Here is a 25,389-nt window from a genome sequence, read left to right as displayed (position 1 = left end):
GAAGTAGCATCCAAGGGTGCGATTGAGAGGCTCCTATCAGCATCATATATCTTCCAAATAAATCACATCATGTGGAAAAAATTATTTGAAGAAATTTCTTCTTTTGTGTGCGTGGAAATAGTAGAATTATTGGGTGGTCCTTTTTTGACGTATTATTTATTTGCCGTCGTCGTTTCATCATAGTCTCCTGTAAAAAAAATCAGACCAAGCATTCATGATCAGATATGGATGGCCTTCATTTTGTGATGGCAAGCAGACGTAGAAAAGTCTGATTACACATACCTAATCATGAAGAAAAATCACTCCAGCACAGTTTGAAACTTTAGTTAGAAAACCATTGCCCATGTGTGAGGATGGGCTCCAAATCTTATCTCCTTGGCGCTGTTAACCCACGTAAGGGATTAACGGGCATGGAGTGTTGCAGCACCACCATCCATTTGTAGCCGGATCCCCCATCAATCCACCATCTCCTCCGTTTCTCCAGCTCTAGCATTAGAACCAACAAGCACAACTCCTCTGCCACAGCAAGAAAATACACCCCTCCTCCTCGTCCAAGCCATGGAGGCCGCCATGATCCCCTTGATCAAGAAGCTCGGCGGCCTACTAATTGATGAGTACAAGCTGGAGAAACGTGTGAGCAAACGCGTCAAGTCTCTGATCACAGAGTTGGAGATGATGCACGCCGTTCTACGCAAGATCGGCACCAAGCCGCCGGAGCAGTTCGACGAGCAGGTCCTCATCTGGGCGGGCAAAGTGAGGGACCTCTCCTACCACATGGAGGACGCCGTCGACAGTTTCATCGTGCGCGTGGTGGAGGACTGGCATGACCACGGATCCACCAACATGAAGAACAAAGTCAAGAAGTTCCTCAAAAAGACCACCAAACTGTTTAGCAAAGGTAAGGCTCTTCATCAGATCTCCGGTGACATTGAAGAAGCTCAACGGCTCGCCAAGGAGTTGGGCGACCTGCGCCAAAGGTATATGATTGACGTGCAAGCCAAGGGTAATGGTGATGCCATTGACCCTCGTCTGAAGGCGGTGTACAAAGATGTCACGGAGCTCGTTGGGATAGATCACCTCAGAGATGAGCTGATCAAAAAGTTGTGTGATTGTGATGAAAGGTCGAAGGACCAATTAAGGACCATGTCTATTGTTGGATTTGGCGGGTTGGGCAAGACAACTCTCGCCAAAGCAGTGTATGACAAAATCAAAGTTCAGTTTGACAGTGTAGCTTTTGTTTCTGTGTCTCGGAATCCTGACATGGCCAAGATTTTCAAGAAGGTCTTATATGAACTTGACAAGAGCAAGTATGCAACCATCAACGAAGCTGCTAGGGACCATGAACAACTCATCGATGAATTGAGGAAGTTTCTTCACGATAAGAGGTACGTACGCAGGAACATGTGATTACCATTATTCTTTCTAAGGAAGCATGTAATGGTAGTGAATAGCGTGTACCAAATTAGTTTTATTTTGGTTTTGTTAAATGGATGCTGCTAGGCCTTTCTTTTGTGTTTTATATGAATGTTCCAATTATGCACTATCTATGTTTCTAACCGATCAATATTTTTCTATACATTTCTTGACCTGGCAATACCTTCTCTTAATTAATTTGGTGCTGACTTATGGACAAAATAGAAACCTTGGTTATGTTGGTTCATTTTCAAACTAACGCGCTAAACAAAACATATAGGTACCTTATTGTAATTGATGATATGTGGGATGAAGAAACATGGGAACTTATCAAGTGTGCTTTCGCCGACAACTGTCTTGGTAGTCTAGTAATGATTACAACCCGCATAGGCAGTATCTCTAATGCATGTTGCTCTTCTGCTGATGATATAATATATCAGATGAAACCTCTTACTGATGATGACTCCAAAAGACTCTTCTACAAAAGAATATTTCCTCAAGGAAGTAAGTGTCCAGCTGAATTGGAGCCAGTATCTAGAGAAATCTTAAAGAAATGTGGTGGAGTACCACTAGCCATCATTACAATTGCTAGTATGTTAGCAAGCTATGGTCCAGATCAACAGATAAAGCCAAAGTATCACTGGGACAACATACTTGGCTCTATTGGTCGTGGACTTGCAGAAGGTGGTAGTGCGAAGGAGATGCAGAGAATATTGTCCATTAGTTATTACGATTTACCTTCTCATTTGAAGACTTGTTTATTATATCTCAGTGTATTTCCAGAGGATTTTGAGATAAGGAGAGACCGGTTGATATGGATGTGGATAGCCGAAGGGTTTGTGCAAGGTGGAAAACAAGAAACTAGACTATTTGAGCTCGGAGAGAGTTACTTCAATGAGCTCGCAAATAGAAACTTGATTCAACCAATACATGTTGACGCTGCAGGCAGGGCGAGAGGTTGTCGCGTGCATGATATGGTGCTTGATCTATTATGTTCCCTGTCCAGTGAACAAAACTTTGCTACAATATTAGATGGTACACAGCAAAGTAAACCTATTTCACACAGGAAGAGTCACAGATTATCTTTTCAAAATAGCATGTCAGAGCCCACCACCAATTTGGTCGATGCCAAAAGTATGCCAAAAGTTAGGTCTATTGTTCTCTTCAGAACATATATTGATCTAATCCAGACTATTTCATGCTTTCAAGTATTACGTGTATTGGATTTAGAAGGTTGTGAACTTGGGAGAAATCACCACCATATTGATCTCAGTTATATTGAGAATTTATTACACCTAAGGTATCTAGGGCTAAGAAACACTTTTGTTCGTGAGCTTCCTGTGGAAATAGGAAAGCTACAGTTTTTGGAGACACTGGACTTAGCAGGAAATGGATCAAGTGTAGAACCGATTCCGTCAAGTGTTGTCCGTCTAAGGCGTTTGATATTCCTAAATCCAGGCAATGCGGAGTTACCAGTTGGCATCGGGAGCATGACGTCCTTAGAAGAGCTGACTGGAAAATTGGTGGATGTGAAAGAGCTAGGGCAACTGGTCGAGCTGAGAGTATTACACCTTATTTGGAATGGGAAGGATGAGAGCGTGTGTAATTCTTTGGTGGTGTCCCTGGGCAATTTGCGGAAAATGCAGAATCTAAAAATTCACAATCTAAGTCCTGCAAGCTTTGATGTTTCCTGGGATAGTTGGGTGCCCAACCCACAGCTTCAATACCTTTGGTTTAAAGGATGGACCACAACATTGCCGAGGTGGGTTAATTCATCATCGTTTCCCCTCCTCTCCTCCATGCATGTTTCAGTGGACAGAGTGCGACCAGAAGTCGACATTCAAATCCTCGGCAAGCTTCCCGCTCTTTGTTTTCTCTGGCTTTGGGTCAACAAATCTCAGCACACTTGTGTCGAAACATTCGTCATTGGCGCTAATGCATTCCCATGTCTAAGAGTGTGCCAGTTCTGGCATTTTCTCACGGGGCCATCTATGTTTCCACGAGGAGCTATGCCAATGCTTGAATTCCTACAGTTCGAAGCCCGAGCGTCAGATATTGTCAGAGGTGACCTGGATGTCGGCATGGGACACCTCCCTTCCCTTCGGCATGTGACGGTTGAGCTTTGGCTTGAGAAAGACAACTCTTCAGTTAAGTGCAAGGAGGAAGCGGATGCTGTGCTGAGGCATGCAGCGCACACCCATCCCAACCGTCCAACCCTTCATATCGTTGAAGATCGTGAGTCCTTTCCCTTAGGTTTCTTGTGTAGATGTTGGCTTAATTCGATTTCTCCAAACGATACACATGCTCATTCCTTTTTCTTCTCAGATACTTATAGCTATAAATGACGATAACGATGTCGCGCCAATGAAGCTCCGGTTGCTGTTTGGTTTCTTCTACCAAGTGGGGCGGACTTGAAGACCTCTTTTATCTTGACGTCCTAGAGCTGTTCTGGAGGTTTTCGGTGTGTTGAATATAGAAAATATGGAACCTATAATATCTTTGTATTGATCAGACCCTCGTAGAGGTATATATAGAGTATAATATGGGGTGAGACTTGGAATACAAGACAAGACGTAGTTTGCTTTACAATCCTATCTCTATCTTCTTATCTCTACACAATTATACTTCTAACATACTCGCTCAGTCGTAGCGGTAGTGAAGCGGATGATTATGACTTGAATTTGAAGTCTTGTTCTTCCTTCGTCTTCTCTGCTGAGCCATCATCAACTGATGGATCGTCACCTAGGGCGGTGACTGCGTCCCTTTCTGGTGCCTTCCTTGTCTCTCCTTTCTTCCCTCCTGCGGTCCCAACGGGAGTGGCGTGGACGCTGGTGATGATGCGGACGCTGTTGACTGGAGCTGTTGCTGATATGTTGATGTAGACATAACCCTGTATTTCAATGTTGATGTAGCAGATCATGATATAGCAGTGGTCGCGGTGGTCGTGGTCGATGATGTAGTCGTCGTGGATGATGAAGCTGCACAAAGCCGGAGGCGCAATCAAAATGTGCTATGTTGTAGATGATGGAGCTGCAGTCGCGGACGATACACCTTGCAGATGTCAGATGGTGCCGTTGGTGATGAGTCCAACGGTTTTGCCAGGACCGGAGGAAACCCATCGAGCACACGTCGATTTTGCCAAAACCATGTGGCCGTGTAGGGGTAGTCACTAGAGTGACGCCGTGTTGATGCAATCGTGTCGTCGTAGATGACGCAGTCGATGGCGTCGTCGTGATGCGGTCGTTGCCGTCGTCGAGGTCACATCTTGTAGAAAAGTTCGTCAGAGGACGCTAGGTGTCCATCTTGTGGACGAGGCTGCGGCAGTGTCTTGACGAAAATGTTGATGAAGACCATGTGAACACCGCGTTGATGAAGACCTTGGCGATGAAGTGTCGGCGATGACCGTTGCAACAGTGTGTCGACGCTTGAAGGTGTCCCTGTGGCGATGAAGTGTAAATGCCGTGTCGTGCCCGAGAAATCGATGAAGAATAGCACCTCTTTCCACACCGGTCTGTTGTGTGGATGATGCATGTCGTGGCTGCTTTCTCGAGATGTCCTTGATGAATTTTTTTTGTTGTTGTTGTTGGGCTTGATGAAGTCCTACAGCTTCATGAAGTGGCACAGGGGCGATGGAGAGGCGTCGATGTTGGTGAAGATTGGCTCTGTGTAGACGTGTTGAAGAAGCTCCAGTGCAGAAGACCCGTAATCGATGCGCAGGCGTGCTATCGCGTGGTGGGTTCGATGCCGTGCGCGCGAATTTCGCCCTCCCATGATCGGCGGCTGAGTTGATGCAGATCGGAACGCGCTTGGCGCGTGGCCGAAGCAGTATGTTGCTCGCACAGATCGGATAAAGCTCGATGATGCATGGATCAGAAGTCCACACACGCATGCTTACATGCATACATCGATGTAGACGGGAGCCGTGCTCCTGCTCTGTATGCACGCGCGATCGGTGATGGTCGATGACGATCGTGTCCGGCTTGTAGATCCGCCTGGCGCCCGCGGCATGCCGGCCGGAGCTTGAACCCTCGCCGTCCGTGCGCATAAAGGATGCGGGCTCGATTTAGCGATCTCAGATGGGTTCTCTGCTCCCGTGCGTGAGACCACACGGGTAGCCGATCCGACCTACCCCTGCCTTGATGCGCCCTGCACAGCGTGGCTGTGGCTGACCGCCGTTGAATCAACGAACCAAAATTTGCACCGATGCGTAGAGATTGTTTTTCACCGGACGACTGATATCCATGTGTTTATGTACGTGTTTGTGCTGCGCCTGATTGACACTTGTACCTACTCTGTTTTACGTACTGAATTTATGAACAGCTGATCCTCACTTGTTAGACTTTTCCTTTTTTTTTCTACCCTGATTTCTTCGAGCTCGATATAGCTTGCACGTCAGCACTACATACTAAATATCACAACAACATACTAGACTAGCTAGCTAGCAGCTCTGTGAAATACGTAGCTCGATATGCTCTGCTGGACACTACTTGCATTACTCCTTGTGCAAACATGAAACCAATGAAGCCGCAACTCTTTATACTGAACCTTGTCAGAGACCGGAAGGGACAACCATTGTCAATGACTAGCCTTTTATGTGTGACTTCTCGACAGTACTCTACAAATAGAGAGATATCACGCAGAGACGGCATGCTCCCAAGTATTTGGAGGTCTTCGTCTCTCCATTGTGCTAATCCGATTGCAAGGGAAGAGAGAGAGGGCAAGGTGGACATTGATTTTAGAAGCAATGTAGAGACTTGCCTTGTACCCATGTCAATAAACACCAGTTGTCTTAGCTGAACAAAGGTTGATGGCGATTTTTCCATTCTGATGGACCTTATGTCTAGCACTTGCAGAAGCTGCAGGTTGCCGATCTCTTTCGGGATCTCAGTGATAGATGTCCCTTCTAGACTCAGATACCTCAGATGAAATAAATTGCAAACCTCCATCATATCATGATTACCCACTCCCCTACAATTACTTAAATCCAATGCACGTAGGACAAGAAAACCTGAAAGTGCTGAAAACAAACTGAGGTCTTTACTGAACACAGTAAGTGATCTCACATGGATCAGGCTACTCATGGTTGGCATTTGCTTCACATCCTCTTCATTGCTGGTTTGGAGAGACAATCGACGTACCTTACTTGGTAGCGACCTGGTCTGGTGACCACCCAGTGTTGCGAGAAAGTTCTCCTCATTTGACAAGGAAGTGATAAGGTCAAGCACCATGTCGTGTACATGGACAGAGCTCGGCTTATTAGCAATATCGATATATTTCGGTTGGACCAAGCTTTTGTTAATGAGCTCAGCAATGTAATCCTCTCCTACTTCATACAAGCTCTTCCCCTGCTCTTCACGAACAAATCCTTCACCTATCCACTTCCATATCAACTCTTTGGTTTTAATATCATAATTCTCTGGATACAAACTGAGATACAGTAAACAAGCCTTAAGTTTTGGAGATAGATCATAGTAACTGATGTATAGTATCCTTCTCATGTCCATCAGGTCAGGATTATTTTCTAGCCCAGAACCCATATATTGGTACACCTTTGACCAATACGTGTATGTATTTTGATGTTCCTTTTTACTAGCCAACACACTAGCCATTGTAATGATAGCTAATGGTACCCCACCACATTTCCGTAAAATGCTCTCACTTATTTCAGCCAACTGAACAGGAGGACACTTGTCTCCAGTTCCAAATATTCTTTGGTAGAATAATATTCTTGAGTCACTAGCAGAAAGTGGTTTAAGCTGATAAACATCACTAACTTCTTTGCCAACATCCAGAATGCGAGTTGTTATGATTACTCTACTACCACATCCATTCTCAGTCAAAGCACATCTAATACTTCTCCATGCAGATTTATCCCATATGTCGTCAATAACAATGAAATACCTGAGTGAAATTCCAAAAGGCCTTCAATAAGTAAAGCGAAAGAATTCAGCTAACTAAGTGAATAGGGCAAAGCAATAAATAATCATGAAACTGAGGGTGGTTCAATGCCCAGTAAATAAATTAACCCTAAAGAGCTAAATTGTTGGACACATTGTTCCTAAGTGAGAATATGCAAACTAAAAACCTAATGGGTTGAAAATGTAATTTCAAATCTAATCCACATTTGGACAACCAGATGGCCTATGTTCACTATTTTAGGTGTATACTTATGAAAGCATTATGTCATCAGATTGTTTGTTGTGGACGTTCCTGATATAGGGGGAAGGGCTGCCGAATGATATGATGCCAATATTCAACCTACATCTAATTATATATGGGTTCAAGTACAAAAAAAAACAGGAAGATAGACTCTGTTTTTATATAAAATTAGGATATATCTAATTTTTTTATATAGACTATGCTTTTCATGATCTATTAGTTCTTGTTGCCATGTTGGGTATATCCTAGGTAATTGTATACCAAAACACTGTTTTTTGGAGAGAGGTATTCGTGTGGGTGATAGATTATAGATAATATTCGTTGGGTACATTCTCGAAAAAATGTGTGTATCTCTTTTCCATTTCTCCTGAAAACTAAGGTTGCACTTCTGTGACACATGTATTATGGGACAGAGGGAGTATTACTTCTAGTTGGTTTGGATCAATAACTCAGATTTGTGTGCTTCTATAATGCAGTAGTAATTGCCTGGCCATTCAGGCCATACCGCCCATGGACAGCGTGAGTCAATTAGTTGGGGGCAAAGCAATACCTTTTTTCAAGAACAGAAGGAGTAGAAAACACTGTGATAGTACATATTAAGCACACACAAATGAACTAGAAAAACTCCAGAGCTAATAAGTAAATAGATGATCAAATGGCAGCTAGGACACTAAGCGTACAACACATACCTCTTGTTTCGGAGGAATTCTCTTATCTCACTTATGAGTTGTGTCTCGCTCCACGCTGACTCGTCCATGATGTTATTGTACTTTCCCTTGCCAAGTTGATGGAGCAAACTCGTGAAAAGTTTCTTCATGTCAGGATTAAGAGAGACGGAAACAAAAGCTCGACAATCGAAGTCCCCACGAAGCTTCTCATACACCACATTAGCAATAGTTGTCTTCCCTAAGCCTCCAAAGCCAACAATAGAGACCAGCTTCAGTTGTTTCTTTATCATCTCGTCTCCCTCCATTAGCATCCTGACTATGTCAAGGCTCCTCCCTTCGGTGCCAATAAGCTCTGTCACCTTTTTGAACAAAGCTAACTGGCGAAGGGTATCAGTACTTGTGCTGGTGGGCTTGGGCACAACACTGTCAACCTTGTACCTTTCACGCCGCTCACTGACCTCCTTGATGCGGCTCTTGATGTCTTTGATATCGATGCCTATGTTGTGTCGGATTTTGCCCTTTGTCAGCATGTCCATGCTTCTGTGGATGAAGCCCATAAAGCTGTGTGGCTTCTTTTGTTGCCGGCACTCAAGGTGCACCCGGAATCTATCGATGCCATCTTCGATCTCATAGGAAAGGTCCCTGACATCCCTCGCCCAGAGCTTGACCTGGATGTCAGGTGACTGATCCAAGGGTGCCTCTGAGATCTTGATGAGGGCAGCCTCCCTGCTCTCCAGCTCTGCTTTGAGGAACTTGATCTCACCCCTAGTGCTTTTCTGCAGGTTGTACTCCTCCTTGAGCAGGTCGCCGAGCATGGGCAGGAGGGTGCTCATCGCCCCGGTCACGACCTCCGTACTACTCGCCTTGCCGGATCGAAAGAGCTTTCTGATATTTTGCTAGATGATCAACTGGGTGCTGCAATGTGATTGCTACCTCTGGCTCCCAGCTTCTTCCTCAATGTCGTTTTCTCTGTTTCAAAAATAAATAAATTGTGGTTTCCACAGAGGCGAGGTGAGATCTGGAGTTGATCCTGTCATAGGAAGGAGGCAGATGATGGGAAACTTATATTAAAAGAAGCGAGTCCCAAGTGAATAGTTTATCAATCAGTGCGGCATTTTCTCACATCTAGCTAGCACACCATCACTACTGCTCCTACTACTACTATTGCTGCTGCTAGTAGGTTTCCTTTTCCTTTTTCGTGTTCTCTATTATATTTTTCATGTTTGTTTCTTTTTTTTACTTTGGTAAAACAACTAAAAATATATGTTTTAGACCAATATGTACTACACCACCATTAAGTTAAACTAGTTAAATGCCCATGATTTGCTACAGAACAATGAAAAAAATATACAGACTCAGGAGGTGTGTTAGGATGTAGAAGCAGGAGGGTCATAGGCCAGCAACCACGCTTGGACAATAACTAGTCCTGCTCCGTGCAGTGACCTCCTCGTATTGTTCAGTAGTGAGTTGCAAGGGGACTTCATCAGGGAGGAACTCGCTGATCAGATGGAGTCGGAGGCAACCCCAGTGAAGATGGTGATGGACGTGGTCCTCAAAACATTATAGGTATTTTGCGGGACGCAAATATATGGATATTTGGTAACATTCCATTCCCATTTAATTAGCTGTTGAAGACATTTATTCTAATCATGCAGAAATTGTTCACTCAACGATGGATGAGCTTGCTGTGTGGGGTTAAGAAAATGACGCATGGAATCACTCAATGATGTCGACACAAGGACAACTGATCACCAGTTAATTAATTACGTATCACATGCTGCGGCAGGTCTATTGTTTTCACAGTTACCAAGTACCACCCACTTGGCGCCCTTTATCGAAAAGTACCACTCACTCTAAGCATAGTTTAATTAGGAGCCAAATGAGAGACGTTAGTCCTGCTTACTACGCTAATAAACTAGAGATAGAAGCTTGTGGCATTCGAGGAGATGTCGACATCCATAGGCACATGGCACCAAAATGATATGGTAAAAAAATTGGCCTGTTTGACAAAAGTTTGGACACACACCCCTCACAAACCGAAGCAACTCACTAGAAAGCTCGTGGTTTCGAGAGGGAACAATGCATGTTTGATGACGAACGTGAGATAGCTTTCTCTTACGGCCTTCAAAAAGTTTCTACGTGTAACGTGCACTAATACAACTGTCATGTGAAAACTTGGAAAAATTTCAGGAGTCATTTGACCTTTTGAAGACATTTAAGTCATTTTCTAGCAATTTAATGAACGCAATTCAAATTTGAACTACATCTACATGCAACGGCTAACCATAACAGTTTGAAAAATCGTATTTGCGTACTTGTGTGCAAGTTAATTCCATGTGCAGTAAATTAGAAGGATGTTTCAAACATATGGTCTCACGGCATGGACACGCGTTCATGGAGTGCCATGATATTTTAATTCCAAAAAATAAAAAATAATCAGAAATACATGAAACCTTCCTTGATATAATGTCATGCCACCAAGATGATGTGGTAAAAAAATTGTCCTGTTTGACGAAAGTTTGGACACACACCCCTTACAAACCGGAGCAACTCATTAGAAGGCTCGTGATTCCAGAGGGAACAATGCATGTTTGATGACGAACGGGAGATAGCTTTCTCTTACGGCCTTCAATTTTTTTTACATGTAACGTGCATTAATACAACTGTCATGTGAAAATTTGGAAAATTTCAGGAGTCATTTGACCTTTCGAAGATATTTAAGTGATTTTCTAGCCATTTAATGAGTGTAATTCAAATTGAACTACATCTACATGCAATGGCTAACCATAACGGTTTGAAAAATCATATTTCTGTACTTGTGTGCGAGTTAAAAAATCATCTGACGATGTAAATATCTGGTGCTCAAAAAAGAAAATGTAAAATCTGGCAAGACAACCGCCCCCACACGATTGACACTCTATTCCATGCCTCGAGGTTTGGAATGTGAGTGGCGGGCGTTATTAATCAGACATGGTTTTGCATTGGGAACCGTCAGCTATTATGTTCACACATGGATTTTGCTACGGGAATCGTGTGTAATTCAAACTACAGTACTCGTAAATTCCGGCGACCCCCGTGTGTACTGTTCCTGTCGATCTAGATTCTGGCCACCAATAAATACTACCTTGCTCACTTCGTCCCGCCTGCATTCTCATCTACATCCCCCCCTTGCCTGGCTTTCAATAAGTAGATGGCGGAGGAGGATGCCAGGTACCAGGCGGCCTGTGAAGCCTGTGATGCCGCCTGGAAAAAGGAGGCGGTGGAGCTTTGGGGGCGCGCGGGTCGTCGTGCGGAGGAGGTGTACGAAGACGGGTACTTCGTGAGGAAGGCCAAAGGCGCTAGGCGCCTCGTCGCTGCATGGAGGTGGGCCGATAAGCTCCAGCATGCCACCGACGAGGAGCTCCGGTGGGCGCCCAAAGAAATGGCAAGATCATTTGCGCTCGTCCGCCTGCAAGAGGCAGATCGATACGTCAAGCATTGTGAGGCGGAGGAAGTGGAGTACTGCCTCCGCGCTGGAAAGACGCCGCGCAGCAGGGAGCTGCTCGCGAGGGGCTGCCGGAATACTGGCCCCAGGAGGGATTATTAGTTTTAGTACTGTTCGTTTTCAGTTTTATGTATTATACTTAGTAGTTAAGTATCATCACATATATTTGATATTATTATATATATTCTGTGATGAACTAATAAACAATTAATATTATATATATTATGAAATCCATTTTCTGTCTGTTTTTGTATAGTAATTTGAATCTAGCTGTTATCATCCACATATACAGAATGGAAAGCGTATAAACACAAATTGAAACATAACATATAAAAACGAAAAACAGAGTACACACAGTGAACCAGAGCAATAAATAGAGCAATACTATGATTGTTGTGAATACATAGTTATCCACGTCGAAACGACTCAACAAAATAAAACACGTCCATGAGACCATGACCAGCAGCGCCCTTGCCTACGGTAGCTCTTGACTCTGCTTGAACTCGTGCATGCGTTTGTCCAAGCAGTCAACACGCTCGCGGTACATCTGGAGCGCGATCTCGAGCTCCAAGTTGGCTATTTCATCGGGATCACCACCTCGAGGATGCGACGTCCATGTTCCTCTACTGCGCCCAGGTGGACACCTGGGCCAAGGAGGTGGTCGAGCCTACCGACAAGCGCGTTGGCATCAAGCGGGCTGCAGAATAGGCGAACGGCACGACCCATGTGAATGGCGCGGCGGGCGTCTGGTGCAAGTACGGCGCGGCCGCCCTCTGGTGCAAGTACAGCACAGAGGGCCTGTGCCCACTCCTGGCGGGGAATGGGGGTACTAACGGGACATGTACCCAGTTGCGACACCTTGTCAACAGCAGGCAAGCACCGATGGTTCCGCTCTTGCTGTGCGGCGCGCCGCGCCTCTCGCTCTGCGGCGCTCCAATGGTCTCGCCGTGCGGCGAGCCGCACCTATCAGCGCGGACGCGCCTTGATTGCTCTGTGGCGCGCCATCGATCATGTTGTGCGGCGAGCTGCAGCCTCTCAGCGCTGACATGCCTATCTTGATCCACGGTGCTAAAGTGCCATGCGCCAAGGGTCTGCTCAACCCTGGCGATGACACGCATCACAGCGTCCATCGCGTTGCCGGGGAGCGTCGTGGCCTCGACGGGCCGTGGCGCCTTCTGGTTTTCCTCGTCGACGAGGTTGATGGCAGAGGTGGAGCTTTAGTGGGTTGGCATGCTTGGAAAAGATGGATGTGCTACAGGCTGCGCTTGTTGCCTCAGTGCGTCGCGCACCGCCTAGGTCTTTGCGCAATATCGCTGGGTGGCGGGAAACAGGTGAGGAAATGGCGGGAAACGGTGGCGTGTTCATAAAACGCCATCAATATGAAAACTTAGCATATAAGGAACATCAAGCTAGCACAAGAAGTAGTTGATGATGAGATGAACACGAACCCCACTATGGAACCCATCAGTGATGAATTCATCAATTGCAAACGGTTGTACACTAGCAAGTGTTTGTCCACAACACACACGGCTTATTCCATCACAAACAGGTCGGATCAATCAACTGTATGCCACGTATCGCACATTGTCAAAAAGTAATACGGTAGACCTTCTTTAACTTGCGTTAAAAAAATAGAAAACAAGGACCTCGAGGTTAAATTAACTCATGGAATGGGTCATATCAGCCATTTAATTTGAAGATATGACCCATCCTATCAGTTAATTTAACATCAACACAACTTCCTATCCAGTCACTCATCTGATGGCTGCTCCAGCCCGAGCACACTTAACTTGAGAGTTCTCTTACATGAGCTACTGGTGGAACAGCTAGTTCTTGCTGATATAGGATGCCTCTTCGCATCCTTATGGCGTATCCGGATGTCCGCTCGTCCCCCAATGGCCAATAGATGTTGTGTAGACAGAGCATATCACATACGTCTTATTAGAAGCAATCGTCTGTGTTATTATTGGTCTTCGCACACATTTCTGATTACAGACCTGTTTGTCGCGTATCACACATATCTTGTTATATTGAACCGTTTCTGGTATCTTGTCTCAACGCAAATAGTTCATCCAAGTGAACCGCATGCCCTATATCGCACACACCTTGATCTGGCTGACCGTTTCTTTTGTGTTGCCTAATCACAAACAGTACATTTGAGTGAAGCGTATGCTGCATATCGCACACACCTTCATCTGGCAGACCGTTTCTTTTGTTCCTCCTCATCACAAATAGTTAATTTACCTGAACCGTATGCCCTGAATCGCACACACAACCAAAATCTGAACCATGTTTGATCTATCCGTCATCGCAAACGTTTTGCACCTTTTTGACGGGTTTTTTACACGACCGTTTGCGATTATTGCATCGCACACAGTTTCGTCGAAGGGTCTCCGATCGTAGTGTCGCGTTAGCAGTATCCTGCAGTATTGTACATGACACTTCACCATGATTTGGGCCTAGGGGAAGGCATTGGGAACTAATAAGTAGATGATGTGTTGCTAAAGTGATAGAAGCTTAAAACCTAGTTTATGCGTTGCTTCGTAAGAGGCTGATTTGGATCCAATTGTTTCATGCTATGGTTAGATTTATTTTAATTCTTCTTTCGTTGTTGCGGATGCTTTCGAGAGGGGATAATCATAAGTGGGAGGCTTGTCCAAGTAAGGATAACACCCAAGCACCCGTCCACCCACATATCAAATTATCAAAATAACAAACGCGAATCATGTGAGCATGATGAAAACTAACTTGACAGTAATTCCCATGTGTCCTCGGGAGAGCTTTGCTCTATATAAGAGCTCATCCAGGCTTATCCTTTGCTATAAAAAGGATTGGGCCACCTTGTTGCACCTTTGTTACACTTGTTATTTGTTACGCGTTACGAATTATCTTATCACAAAACTATCTGTTACCGATAATTTCAGTGCCTGCAGAAAACACTTTACTGAAAACCGCTTGTCATTTCCTTCTGCTCCTTGTTGGGTTCGACACTCTAACTTATCTAAAGGACTAAGATGAAGGAAATATGCCCTAGAGGCAATAATAAAGTTATTATTTATTTCCTTATATCATGATAAATGTTTATTATTCATGCTAGAATTGTATTAACCGGAAACATAATACTTGTGTGAATACATAGACAAACTAAACGTCATTAGTATGCCTCTACTTGACTAGCTCGTTAATCGAAGATGGTTATGTTTCCTAACCATAGACATGTGTTGTCATTTGATTAACGGGATCACATCATTAGGAGAATGATGTGATTGACATGACCCATTCTATTAGCTTAGCACCCGATCGTTTAGTATGCTGCTATTGCTTTCTTCATGACTTATACATGTTCCTATGACTATGAGATTATGCAACTCCCGTTTGCCGGAGAAACATTTTGTGTGCTACCAAACGTCACAACGTAACTGAGTGATTATAAAGGAGCTCTACAGATGTCTCCAAAGGTACATGTTGGGTTGGCGTATTTCGAGATTAGGATTTTTCACTCCGATTGTCGGAGAGGTATCTCTGGGCCCTCTCGGTAATGCACATCACATAAGCCTTGCAAGCATTGCAACTAATGAGTTAGTTGCGGGATGATGTATTACAGAACGAGTAAAGAGACTTGCTGGTAACGAGATTGAACTACGTGTTGAGATACCGACGATCGAATCTCGGGCAAGTAACATACCGATGACAAAGGGAACAACGTATGTTGTTATGCGGTCTGACCGATAAAGATCTTCATAAAATATGTAGGAGCCAATATGAGCATGCAGGTTCCGCTATTGGTTATTGACCGGAGACGTGTCTCGGTCATGTCTACATTGTTCTCGAACCCGTAGGGTCCGCACGCTTAAGGTTTCGATGACAGTTATATTGTGAGTTTATGAGTTTTGATGTACCGGAGGAGTTCGGAGTCCCGGATGAGATCGGGGACATGATGAGGAGTCTCGAAATGGTCGAGACGTAAAGATCGATATATTGGACGACTATATTCGGACATCGGAAAGGTTCCGAGTGATTTGGGTATTTATCGGAGTACCGGAGAGTTACGGGAATTATCCGGGGAGTATATGGGCCTTATTGGGCCATACGGGAATAGAGGAGAGAGGCCAAAAGGAAGGAGCCCCCCCCCTTCTGGTCCGAATTGGACAAGGGGTGCAGCCCCCTTTTCCTCCTTCTTCCTCTCCCCCTCTTTCCTTCTCTCCTACTCCAACAAGGAAAGGAGGAATCCTACTCCCGGTGGGAGTAGGACTCCCCCCTTGGTGCGCCTCCTCCTAGGACGGCCGCCTCCCCCCTTGCTCCTTTATATACCGGGGCAGGGGGGCACCCCATGGACACACAAGTTGATCTTCGTGATCGTTCTCTTAGCCATGTGCGGTGCCCCCCTCCACCATAATCCTCGATAATATTGTAGCGGTGCTTAGGCGAAGCCCTGCGACGGTAGAACATCAAGATCGTCACCACGCCGTCGTGCTGACGGAACTCTTCCCCGACACATTGCTGGATCGGAGTCCGGGGATCGTTATCGAGCTGAACGTGTGCTAGAACTCGGAGGTGCCGTAGTTTCGGTGCTTGATCGGTCGGGCCGTGAAGACGTACGACTACATCAACCGCGTTGTCATAACGCTTCCGCTGTCGGTCTACGAGGGTACGTAGACAACACTCTCCCCTCTCGTTGCTATGCATCACCATGATCTTGCGTGTGCGTAGGAAATTTTTTGAAATTACTACGTTCCCCAACAGTGGTATCAGAGCCAGGTTTTATGTGTTGATGTTATTTGCACGAGTAGAACACAAGTGAGTTGTGGGCGATATAAGTCATATTGCTTACCAGCATGTCATACTTTGGTTCGGCGGTATTATTGGATGAAGCGGCCCGGACCGACATTATGCGTACGCTTACGTGAGACTGGTTCTACCGACGTGCTTTGCACACAGGTGGCTGGCGGGTGTCAGTTTCTCCAACTTTAGTTGAACCGAGTGTGGCTACGCCCGGTCCTTGCGAAGGTTAAAACAGCACCAACTTGACAAACTATCGTTGTGGTTTTGATGCGTAGGTAAGATTGGTTCTTGCTTAAGCCCGTAGCAGCCACGTAAAACTTGCAACAAACAAAGTAGAGGACATCTAACTTGTTTTTGCAGGGCATGTTGTGATGTGATATGGTCAAGACATGATGCTAAATTTTATTGTATGAGATGATCATGTTTTGTAACCGAGTTATCGGTAACTGGCAGGAGCCATTTGTCGGAATCCGGGCCCGCCATCGCTTCTTCATATTTCGAAGGTTCACCGTTGTCTAACAACATGATTTCCAAGACAGGGTTGCCGTACCACTCTGGTGCGGAACGTGTCCTTGTGGACCTTCGAAGTTCAGTAGCAACTTGATCAGAAGTTTCATGATCATCATCATTAACTTCCTCTCTAGTCGGTGCAGGCACCTCAGGAACATTTTCTTGAGTTGCGCCATTTTCCGGTTCAAGAGGTAATACTTCATCAAGTTCTACTTTCCTCCCACTTACTTCTTTCGAGAGAAACTCCTTCTCTAGAAAGCATCCATTCCTGGCAACAAAGATCTTGCCTTCGGATCTGAGGTAAAAGGTATACCCAACAGTTTCTTTAGGGTATCCTATGAAGACGCATTTTTCCGACTTGGGTTCGAGCTTTTCAGGTTGAAGTTTCTTGACATAAGCATCGCATCCCCAAACTTTTAGAAACGACAGCTTAGGTTTCTTCCCAAACCATAATTCAAACGGTGTCGTCTCAACGGATTTCGACGGAGCCCTATTTAAAGTGAATGCGGCAGTCTCTAAAGCATAACCCCAAAAAGGTAGCGGTAAATCGGTAAGAGACATCATAGATCGCATCATATCTAATAGAGTGCGATTACGACGTTCGGACACACCATTACGCTGAGGTGTTCCAGGCGGCGTGAGTTGTGAAACTATTCCACATTTTCTTAAGTGTGTGCCAAATTTGTGACTCAAGTATTCTCCTCCACGATCTGATCGTAGAAACTTGATTTTCCTGTCACGTTGATTCTCAACCTCACTCTGAAATTCCTTGAACTTTTCAAAGGTTTCAGACTTGTGTTTCATTAAGTAGACATACCCATATCTACTCAAGTCATCAGTGAGGGTGAGAACATAACGATAGCCACCGCGAGCCTCAACGCTCATTGGACCGCACACATCAGTATGTATGATTTCCAATAAGTTGGTTGCTCGCTCCATTGTTTCTGAGAACGGAGTCTTGGTCATTTTACCCATAAGGCATGGTTCGCACGTGTCAAATGATTCATAATCAAGAGACTCTAAAAGTTCATCTGCATGGAGCTTCTTCATGCGTTTGACACCTATGTGACCAAGGCGGCAGTGCCACAAGTATGTGGGACTATCATTATCAACCTTACATCTTTTGGTACTCACACTATGAATATGTGTAGCATTACGCTCGAGATTCATTAAGAATAAACCATTCACCATAGGAGCATGACCATAAAACATATCTCTCATATAAATAGAACAACCATTATTCTCGGATTTAAATGAGTAGCCATCTCGAATTAAACGAGATCCCGATACAATGTTCATGCTCAAAGCTGGTACTAAATAACAATTATTAAGGTTTAAAACTAATCCCGTAGGTAAATGAAGAGGCAGCGTGCCGACGGCGATCACATCGACCTTGGAACCATTCCTGACGCGCATCGTCACCTCGTCCTTCGCCAGTCTCCGCTTATTCCGCAGCTCCTGCTTTGAGTTACAAATGTGAGCAGCTGCACCGGTATCAAATACCCAAGAGCTACTACGAGTACTAGTAAGGTACACATCAATTACATGTATATCACATATACCTTTTGTTTTGCCGGCCTTCTTGTCCGCTAAGTATTTGGGGCAGTTCCGCTTCCAGTGACCGCTTCCCTTGCAATAAAAGCACTCAGTCTCGGGCTTGGGTCCATTCTTTGGCTTCTTCCCGGCAGCTTGCTTGCCAGGCGCGGCAACTCCCTTGCCGTCCTTCTTGAAGTTCTTTTTACCCTTGCCCTTCTTGAACCTAGTGGTTTTATTGACCATCAACACTTGATGTTCCTTCTTGACTTCAACCTCTGCTGATTTCAGCATTGCAAATACCTCAGGAATGGTCTTTTCCATCCCCTGCATATTGAAGTTCATCACAAAGCTCTTGTAGCTTGGTGGAAGCGACTGGAGGATTCTGTCAATGACCGCATCATCCGGGAGATTAACTCCCAGCTGAGTCAAGCGGTTATGTAACCCAGACATAGTGAGTATGTGCTCACTGACAGAACTATTTTCCTCCATCTTACAGCTGAAGAATTTGTCAGAGACCTCATATCTCTCGACCCGGGCATGAGCTTGGAAAACCATTTTCAGCTCTTCGAACATCTCATATGCTCCATGTCTCTCAAAACGCTTTTGGAGCCCCGGCTCTAAACTGTAAAGCATGCCGCACTGAACGAGGGAGTAGTCATCAGCACGTGTTTGCCAAGCGTTCATAACGTCTTGGTTCTGTGGGATGGGAGCATCACCTAGCGGTGCTTGTAGGACATAATCTTTCTTGGCAGCTATGAGGATGATCCTCAGGTTCCGGACCCAGTCCGTGTAGTTGCTGCCATCATCTTTCAACTTGGTTTTCTCTAGGAATGCGTTGAAGTTGAGGACTACGTTGGCCATTTGATCTATAAGACATATTGTAAAGATTTAGACTAAGTTCATGATAATTAAGTTCATCTAATCAAATTATTCAATGAACTCCCAGTTAGATAGACATCCCTCTTCTAGTCATCTAAGTATAACATGATCCGAGTCAACTAGGCCGTGTCCGATCATCACGTGAGACGGACTAGTCAACGTCGGTGAACATCTTCATGTTGATCGTATCTTCTATACGACTCATGCTCGACCTTTCGGTCTTCTGTGTTCCGAGGCCATGTCTATACACATGCTAGGCTCGTCAAGTCAACCTAAGTGTTTGCATGTGTAAATCTGTCTTACACCCGTTGTATGTGAACGTTAGAATCTATCACACCCAATCATCACGTGGTGCTTCGAAACAACGAACTGTCGCAACGGTGCACAGTTAGGGGGAACACTTGCTTGAAATTATTATGAGGGATCATCTTATTCACTACCGTCGTTCTAAGTAAACAAGATGCAAAACATGATAAACATCAAATGCAATCAAATAATAATAGTGACATGATATGGCCAATATCACATAGCTCCTTTGATCTCCATCTTGGAGCTCCATGATCATCTTGTCACCGGCATGACACCATGATCTCCATCATCGTGTCTCCGTGAAGTTGCTCGCCAACTATTACTTCTATGACTATGGCTAACGTGTTTAGCAATAAAGTAAAGTAATTTACATGGCGTTCCTCAATGACACGCAGGTCATATAAAAGAATAAAGACAACTCCTATGGCTCCTGCCGGTTGTCATACTCATCGACATGCAAGTCGTGATTCCTATTACAATAGCACGAACATCTCATACATCACATATGTATCATTCATCACAACTTTGGCCATATCATATCACAAAGCACTTGCTGCAAAAACAAGTTAGACGTCCTCTAATTGTTGTTGCAAGTTTTACGTGGCTGAAGTAGGGTTCTAGCAAGAACGTTTTCTTCCCTACGTGAAAGCCACAACGTGATTTGTCAACTTCTATTTACCCTTCATAAGGACCCTTTTCATCGAATCCGCTCCAACTAAAGTAGGAGAGACAGGCACCCGCTAGCCACCTTATGCAACTAGTGCATGTTTGTCGGTGGAACCGGTCTCACGTAAGCATACGTGTAAGGTTGGTCCAGGCTGCTTCATCCCACAATACCGTCGAAGCAAGATAAGACTAGTAGCGGCAAGAAAGTTGACAACATCTACGCCCACAACAAATTGTGTTCTACTCGCGCAAGAAGAACTACGCATAGACCTAGCTCATGATGCCACTGTTGGGGAACGTAGCAGAAAACAAAAAATTTCCTACGGTTTCACCAAGATCTATCTAGGAGTTCATCTAGCAACGAGTCATCAGATGCATCTACATACCTTTGTAGATCGCGAGCGGAAGCGTTCAAAGAACGTGGATGAAGTAGTCGTACATGACATGATCCAAATCACCGAAGATCTTAGCGCCGAACGGACGGCACCTCCGCGTTCAACACACGTACGGTTAGCATAACATCTCCTTCTTCTTGATCCAGCAAGAGGGAAGAAGAGGTTGAGGAAGATGGCTCCAGCAACAGCACGACGGCGTGGTGATGGTGGAGTTGCAGTACTCCGTCAGGGCTTCGCCAAGCACTATGGAGGAGGAGGAGGAGTTTGAGAGGGAGAGGGAGGCAACCAAAGGCGTGAGAGAATAGCCCTCCCTCCCCCACTATATATAGGAGGGCCAAGGGGGGGCGCCGGCCCTAGGAGATCTAATCTCCTAGGGGGGGCGGCGGCCAAGGTGTGGGGGGCTTGCCCCCCAAGCAAGGGGGCGCCCCCCTTTAGGGTTTCCCCCAAACCCTAGCCGCATGGGCCCTAGGGGAGAGGCGCCCCAGCCCACTTTGGGCTGGGTCCCTTCCTACTTAAACCCATGGGGCCCTCCGGGATAGGTGGCCCCACCCGGTGGACCCCCGGGACCCTTCCGGTGGTCCCGGTACAATACCGATAACCCCGAAACTTGTCCCGATGGCCGAAACAGCACTTCCTATATATAATTCTTTACCTCCGGACCATTCCGGAACTCCTCGTGACGTCCGGGATCTCATCCGGGACTCCGAAAAACATTCGGGTTACTGCATATACATATTCCTACAACCCTAGCGTCACCAAACCTTAAGTGTGTAGACCCTACGGGTTCGGGAGACAGGCAGACATGACCGAGACAACTCTCCGGTCAATAACCAACAGCGGGATCTGGATACCCATGTTGGCTCCCACATGCTCCACGATGATATCATCGAATGAACCACGATGTCGAGGATTCAAGTAACCCGGTATACAATTCCCTTTGCCAATCGGTATGTTACTTGCCCGAGATTCGATCGTCGGTATCCCAATACCTCGTTCAATCTCGTTACCGGCAAGTCACTTTACTCGTACCGTAATGCATGATCCCGTGACCAGACACGTGGTCACTTTGAGCTCATTATGATGATGCATTACCGAGTGGGCCCAGCGATACCTCTCCGTCATACGGAGTGACAAATCCCAGTCTTGATCCGTGTCAACCCAACAGACACTTTCGGAGATACCCGTAGTATACCTTTATAGTCACCCAGTTACGTTGTGACGTTTGGTACACCCAAAGCACTCTTACGGTATCCGGGAGTTACACGATCTCGTGGTCTAAGGAAAGGATACTTGACATTGGAAAAACTCTAGCAAACAAACTATACGATCTTTATGCTATGTTTAGGATTGGGTCTTGTCCATCACATCATTCTCCTAATGATGTGATCTCGTTATCAATGACATCCAATGTCCATAGTCAGGAAACCATGACTATCTGTTGATCAACGAGCTAGTCAACTAGAGGCTTACTAGGGACATGTTGGTGTCTGTTATTCACACATGTATTACGATTTCCAGATAACACAATTATAGCATGAATAAAGACAATTATCATGAACAAGGAAATATAATAATAATGCTTTTATTATTGCCTCTAGGGCATATTTCCAACAGGTATCTCCATGTACACTTCTTCCTGCAACTCACCATGCAAGAAGGCATTCTTGACATCTAATTGATGCAATTTCCATCCAAAGTTTGTAGCACAGGAAACCAATATCCTTACTGTGTTCATCTTTGCCACTGGAGCAAATGTCTCGTCATAGTCAATTCCATAAGTTTGACTATATCCTCTGGCGACCAATCTAGCCTTATACCGTTCCACCTTCCTCTCAGGATTCTGCTTAACTGTATAGATCCACTTACAACTCACTGCTTCCTTTCCTGCCGGCAATGTGGTTAACATCCACGTCTTGTTTTTCCTCAGTGCTTCCAACTCTTCTATCATTGCTTCACGCCACTTCGGATCTTGCTTTGCAGCCTTCCAATCCTTTGGGATTGACACAGTTTGAAGAGAGGCAACAAACACTCTATAGGAAGGAGACAAAGCCTCATAACACACAAAATTTCCAATGTCATGATCATCAAAAACCTTCAGTGGTAAAGCCTTCTGTGCCGCTTCAGGTGTCACCTTTCGCAACGCAATAGGTAGCGCCACTGTGTCAGATGAGCTTACACCACTGCCTTGCTGCTCCCCCTGCACTTGTTGCTCCCCCTCCTGCACAAGTGGCTGCCGCCGAGAATATACTAGACAAGTGTCAGATGAGTCATGCACCTTTGGCACTTGAGGCTCTCGTCGAGAGTACACTAGGGGGATCTTCTGCCACCGATCTCGAACAGGGAGCTGGAGATTACCAATCTGAATGGAACCCACTATTGGTTGGACCTGTACCTGCACATCACCATCAGTGAGAGTACCAACCGGAATTGTACCCACAATTGGCTGGACTTGAACCTGCACATCATCATCAATGTTAGTGCCCACAGAATCCTCCTGAGTGTGGGATACAGCCTTCTGCCCCTCTTGACCATCCTGCACAGAGTGTAAATGGTCAAGCTCTTGAAACAACACACTTAGATCTGTTGGCTCACCATAGAATGGCTCAGACTCCCTGAAGGTTACATCCATACTGACAAACCTGCGTTTCTCTGAGGGACACCAACATTTATATCCCTGCTGACTAGAAGAATAGCCCAGAAAAATACACTTCACTGCTCGCGGATCAAGTTTTCCAACAGAAGGACAGTGATCTCGAACAAAACAAGTACTGCCAAACAACTTTGGGGGAACAACAAACTTAGTTTCTCCATATACTAGCTCACACGGAGATTTCATGCTTAGTATTCTTGATGGTGTCCGGTTGATCAAGTATGTGGCTGTCATAACTGCTTCACTCCACAAGAATTTGGGCACATTCATCGTAAACATCAATGACCGGGCAACCTCAAGAATATGCCGATTTTTCCTTTCTGCCACTCCATTCTGAGGAGGGGTGTCTGGGCATGAAGTTTGATGAAGAATACCTTGATCAGACAAGTAAGCCCCAAATGTGTTGTTCACATACTCTGTCCCATTGTCAGTCCTGATCACCTGCACCTGAAACCGATTTTCACCAAGGCATGGGAATTCTGAAAACAGCTAAACACCTCATCTTTTTGACGCATCAAATAAATCCAAGTCATACAAGAATAGCAATCGATGAATGTAACAAAGTATTTCATTCCATTCATTGATACAACTGGGCTCTTCCATACATCCGAATGAATAAGCATAAAAGGAGATATGCTCCTAAGCCCCTTACTCACATATGAAGCTCGTGTGTGTTTGGCATATTCGCAAGCATCACATGTCAACTTGCCCTTGCCTATCCCACGCATAACATCCGGAAAGATTCTACCCATCTTATCAAAAGATACATGGCCCATCCTACAGTGATGGATCATCGCCTCCTTCTCCTTGTCCTCCATGGTCGCAGCACACACCAAGTCCGGCTGCACCTCCTGGTCCATGTACCAGAGCCCCCTACGCCTGGTGCCAGTCCCAACCGTCTGACTCGTCAGTCGCTCCTGAATCACGCAACCGAATTTGTCAAGGATCACACGACAGTCAATTTGATCAATTAGAGCACTGAAAGAGACCAAATTGACAGGAAAAGCTGGCACATGTAAAACTGAGGATAGGGAGATGGTCGGAGTGCACTTGACTGTGCCGACCCCTATGACAGGCTGGTTTGTGCCATCAGCAGTTTGCATAGTTCCCGTGTGAGATGGAGGGTGCTTATTGTAAGACTCTAACACACAGGATTTACTAGCAACATGCTTAGATGCTCCAGAGTCAAGAACCCACTCTGGAGCACTCTCATTAGAAGCAAGAGATGCCTTTTCCAGATTACCTTCATCAGTGGAGGCCCAGAGAGCAAAGTCTCCATAGTCAGCATCATCTGCATCTTTGCCTTTTGACGTCCCAGTGTCTCCTGCCACTGTCATGTGAGACCTCTGATCCCCTGAGTGTCCTGAGTAACCACCTCTGCCCATAGAAGCCTGACCCCTTGAGGTCCCTGAGTATCCACCTCTGCCTCTAGCACTCTTGCCTCTACCAGTTCCCCCTCTGTTGTATCCCCTGCCTCTGCCACGAGTTGGACAGGCCCACTTCCAGTGTCCTATCTCCCCACAGATATGACATTTGTTGGGATCGCTCCACTCCATGCGCTCAGTGACTGCAAATGTCGAAGCCGGCACAGCCTTCATGTCTGCATGCTCAAGAGATAGCCGCACCTCCTCTTGAGACATTGCAGCAATAGCCTCCTCAATAGAGGGCAGAAGAGGTTGGTGCAACAGGGATGCCCTCCTGCCATGAAAGCAACCTCTAAGACCCTCCAATAGTTTCAGCACACGCCTGCGTGCAATCCACTTGCGCCCTGACTCGATGCAAGCCGCATCATAGAGTTCCAGAGGGTCGCAGTTATCCTGCTCTACCCACAGAGCCTGCAGCTCTGCCACATATGCCATCACTGACATGTCGTCACCTTGATGCAGCCGACTTATCTTCCCCTCAATCTGAGCAATTAGCATGACATTGCCCTTGCCT

The 25,389-nt window shown here is 45.6% G+C and overlaps 3 protein-coding genes across 4 annotated transcripts; 1 reads left to right on the top strand and 2 right to left on the bottom strand.

Annotated features, from left to right (window-relative positions):
• The first annotated feature begins 280 nt into the window (after window positions 1–280).
• LOC125541490 (disease resistance protein RGA5) lies at window positions 281–4,093 on the top strand. Of its 2 annotated transcripts, XM_048704893.2 has the most exons (3): window positions 283–1,385; window positions 1,694–3,648; window positions 3,739–4,093. In XM_048704893.2, the coding sequence occupies exons 1-3, from the start codon at window positions 559–561 to the stop codon at window positions 3,756–3,758; spliced, it is 2,802 nt and encodes a 933-aa protein (XP_048560850.2). In that variant the 5' UTR covers window positions 283–558; the 3' UTR covers window positions 3,759–4,093. The 2 variants fall into 2 exon arrangements, with proteins under 2 accessions (XP_087399501.1, XP_048560850.2); XM_087543375.1 differs by lacking the exon at window positions 3,739–4,093 and having other exon boundaries at window positions 281–1,385; window positions 1,854–1,987.
• On the bottom strand, window positions 4,082–9,096 carry LOC125540974 (disease resistance protein Pik-2-like). Its single transcript, XM_048704487.2, has 4 exons — window positions 8,262–9,096; window positions 6,179–7,314; window positions 5,959–6,100; window positions 4,082–4,391 (listed from the first exon to the last, which is right to left on the bottom strand). The coding sequence occupies exons 1-4, from the start codon at window positions 9,071–9,073 to the stop codon at window positions 4,082–4,084; spliced, it is 2,400 nt and encodes a 799-aa protein (XP_048560444.2). The 5' UTR covers window positions 9,074–9,096.
• Window positions 9,097–24,252: 15,156 nt separating this feature from the next.
• Window positions 24,253–25,334, bottom strand: LOC147988193 (uncharacterized). The gene is made up of 2 exons (XM_087543417.1): window positions 24,695–25,334; window positions 24,253–24,368 (listed from the first exon to the last, which is right to left on the bottom strand). Exons 1-2 carry the CDS (start codon window positions 25,317–25,319, stop codon window positions 24,325–24,327), a joined length of 669 nt encoding a protein of 222 aa, XP_087399543.1. The 5' UTR covers window positions 25,320–25,334; the 3' UTR covers window positions 24,253–24,324.
• Window positions 25,335–25,389: the final 55 nt, after the last annotated feature.

This window comes from Triticum urartu, chromosome 1A (genome assembly GCF_056163025.1).
Source record: "Triticum urartu cultivar PI428250 chromosome 1A, HENAU_Tu73, whole genome shotgun sequence".
NCBI lineage: Eukaryota > Viridiplantae > Streptophyta > Magnoliopsida > Poales > Poaceae > Triticum > Triticum urartu.
This window is presented reverse-complemented; position numbering and strand designations above follow the sequence as displayed.

Bases quoted from the DNA above. Each gene is read 5' to 3' on its own strand.
- LOC125541490 (XM_048704893.2), top strand. From the start codon at position 559: ATGGAGGCCGCCATGATCCCCTTGATCAAGAAGCTCGGCGGCCTACTA. The intron at 1,386-1,693 runs GTACGTACGCAG...CAAAACATATAG, and splicing joins AAGTTTCTTCACGATAAGAG to GTACCTTATTGTAATTGATG. The intron at 3,649-3,738 runs GTGAGTCCTTTC...TTTTCTTCTCAG, and splicing joins CCTTCATATCGTTGAAGATC to ATACTTATAGCTATAAATGA.
- LOC125540974 (XM_048704487.2), bottom strand. From the start codon at position 9,073: ATGAGCACCCTCCTGCCCATGCTCGGCGACCTGCTCAAGGAGGAGTAC. The intron at 7,315-8,261 runs GTATGTGTTGTA...AATTTCACTCAG, and splicing joins GAATTCCTCCGAAACAAGAG to GTATTTCATTGTTATTGACG. The intron at 6,101-6,178 runs GTACAAGGCAAG...CAATCGGATTAG, and splicing joins ACTGGTGTTTATTGACATGG to CACAATGGAGAGACGAAGAC.
- LOC147988193 (XM_087543417.1), bottom strand. From the start codon at position 25,319: ATGTCAGTGATGGCATATGTGGCAGAGCTGCAGGCTCTGTGGGTAGAG. The intron at 24,369-24,694 runs GTAATCTGGAAA...TGCGTGATTCAG, and splicing joins CTGGGCCTCCACTGATGAAG to GAGCGACTGACGAGTCAGAC.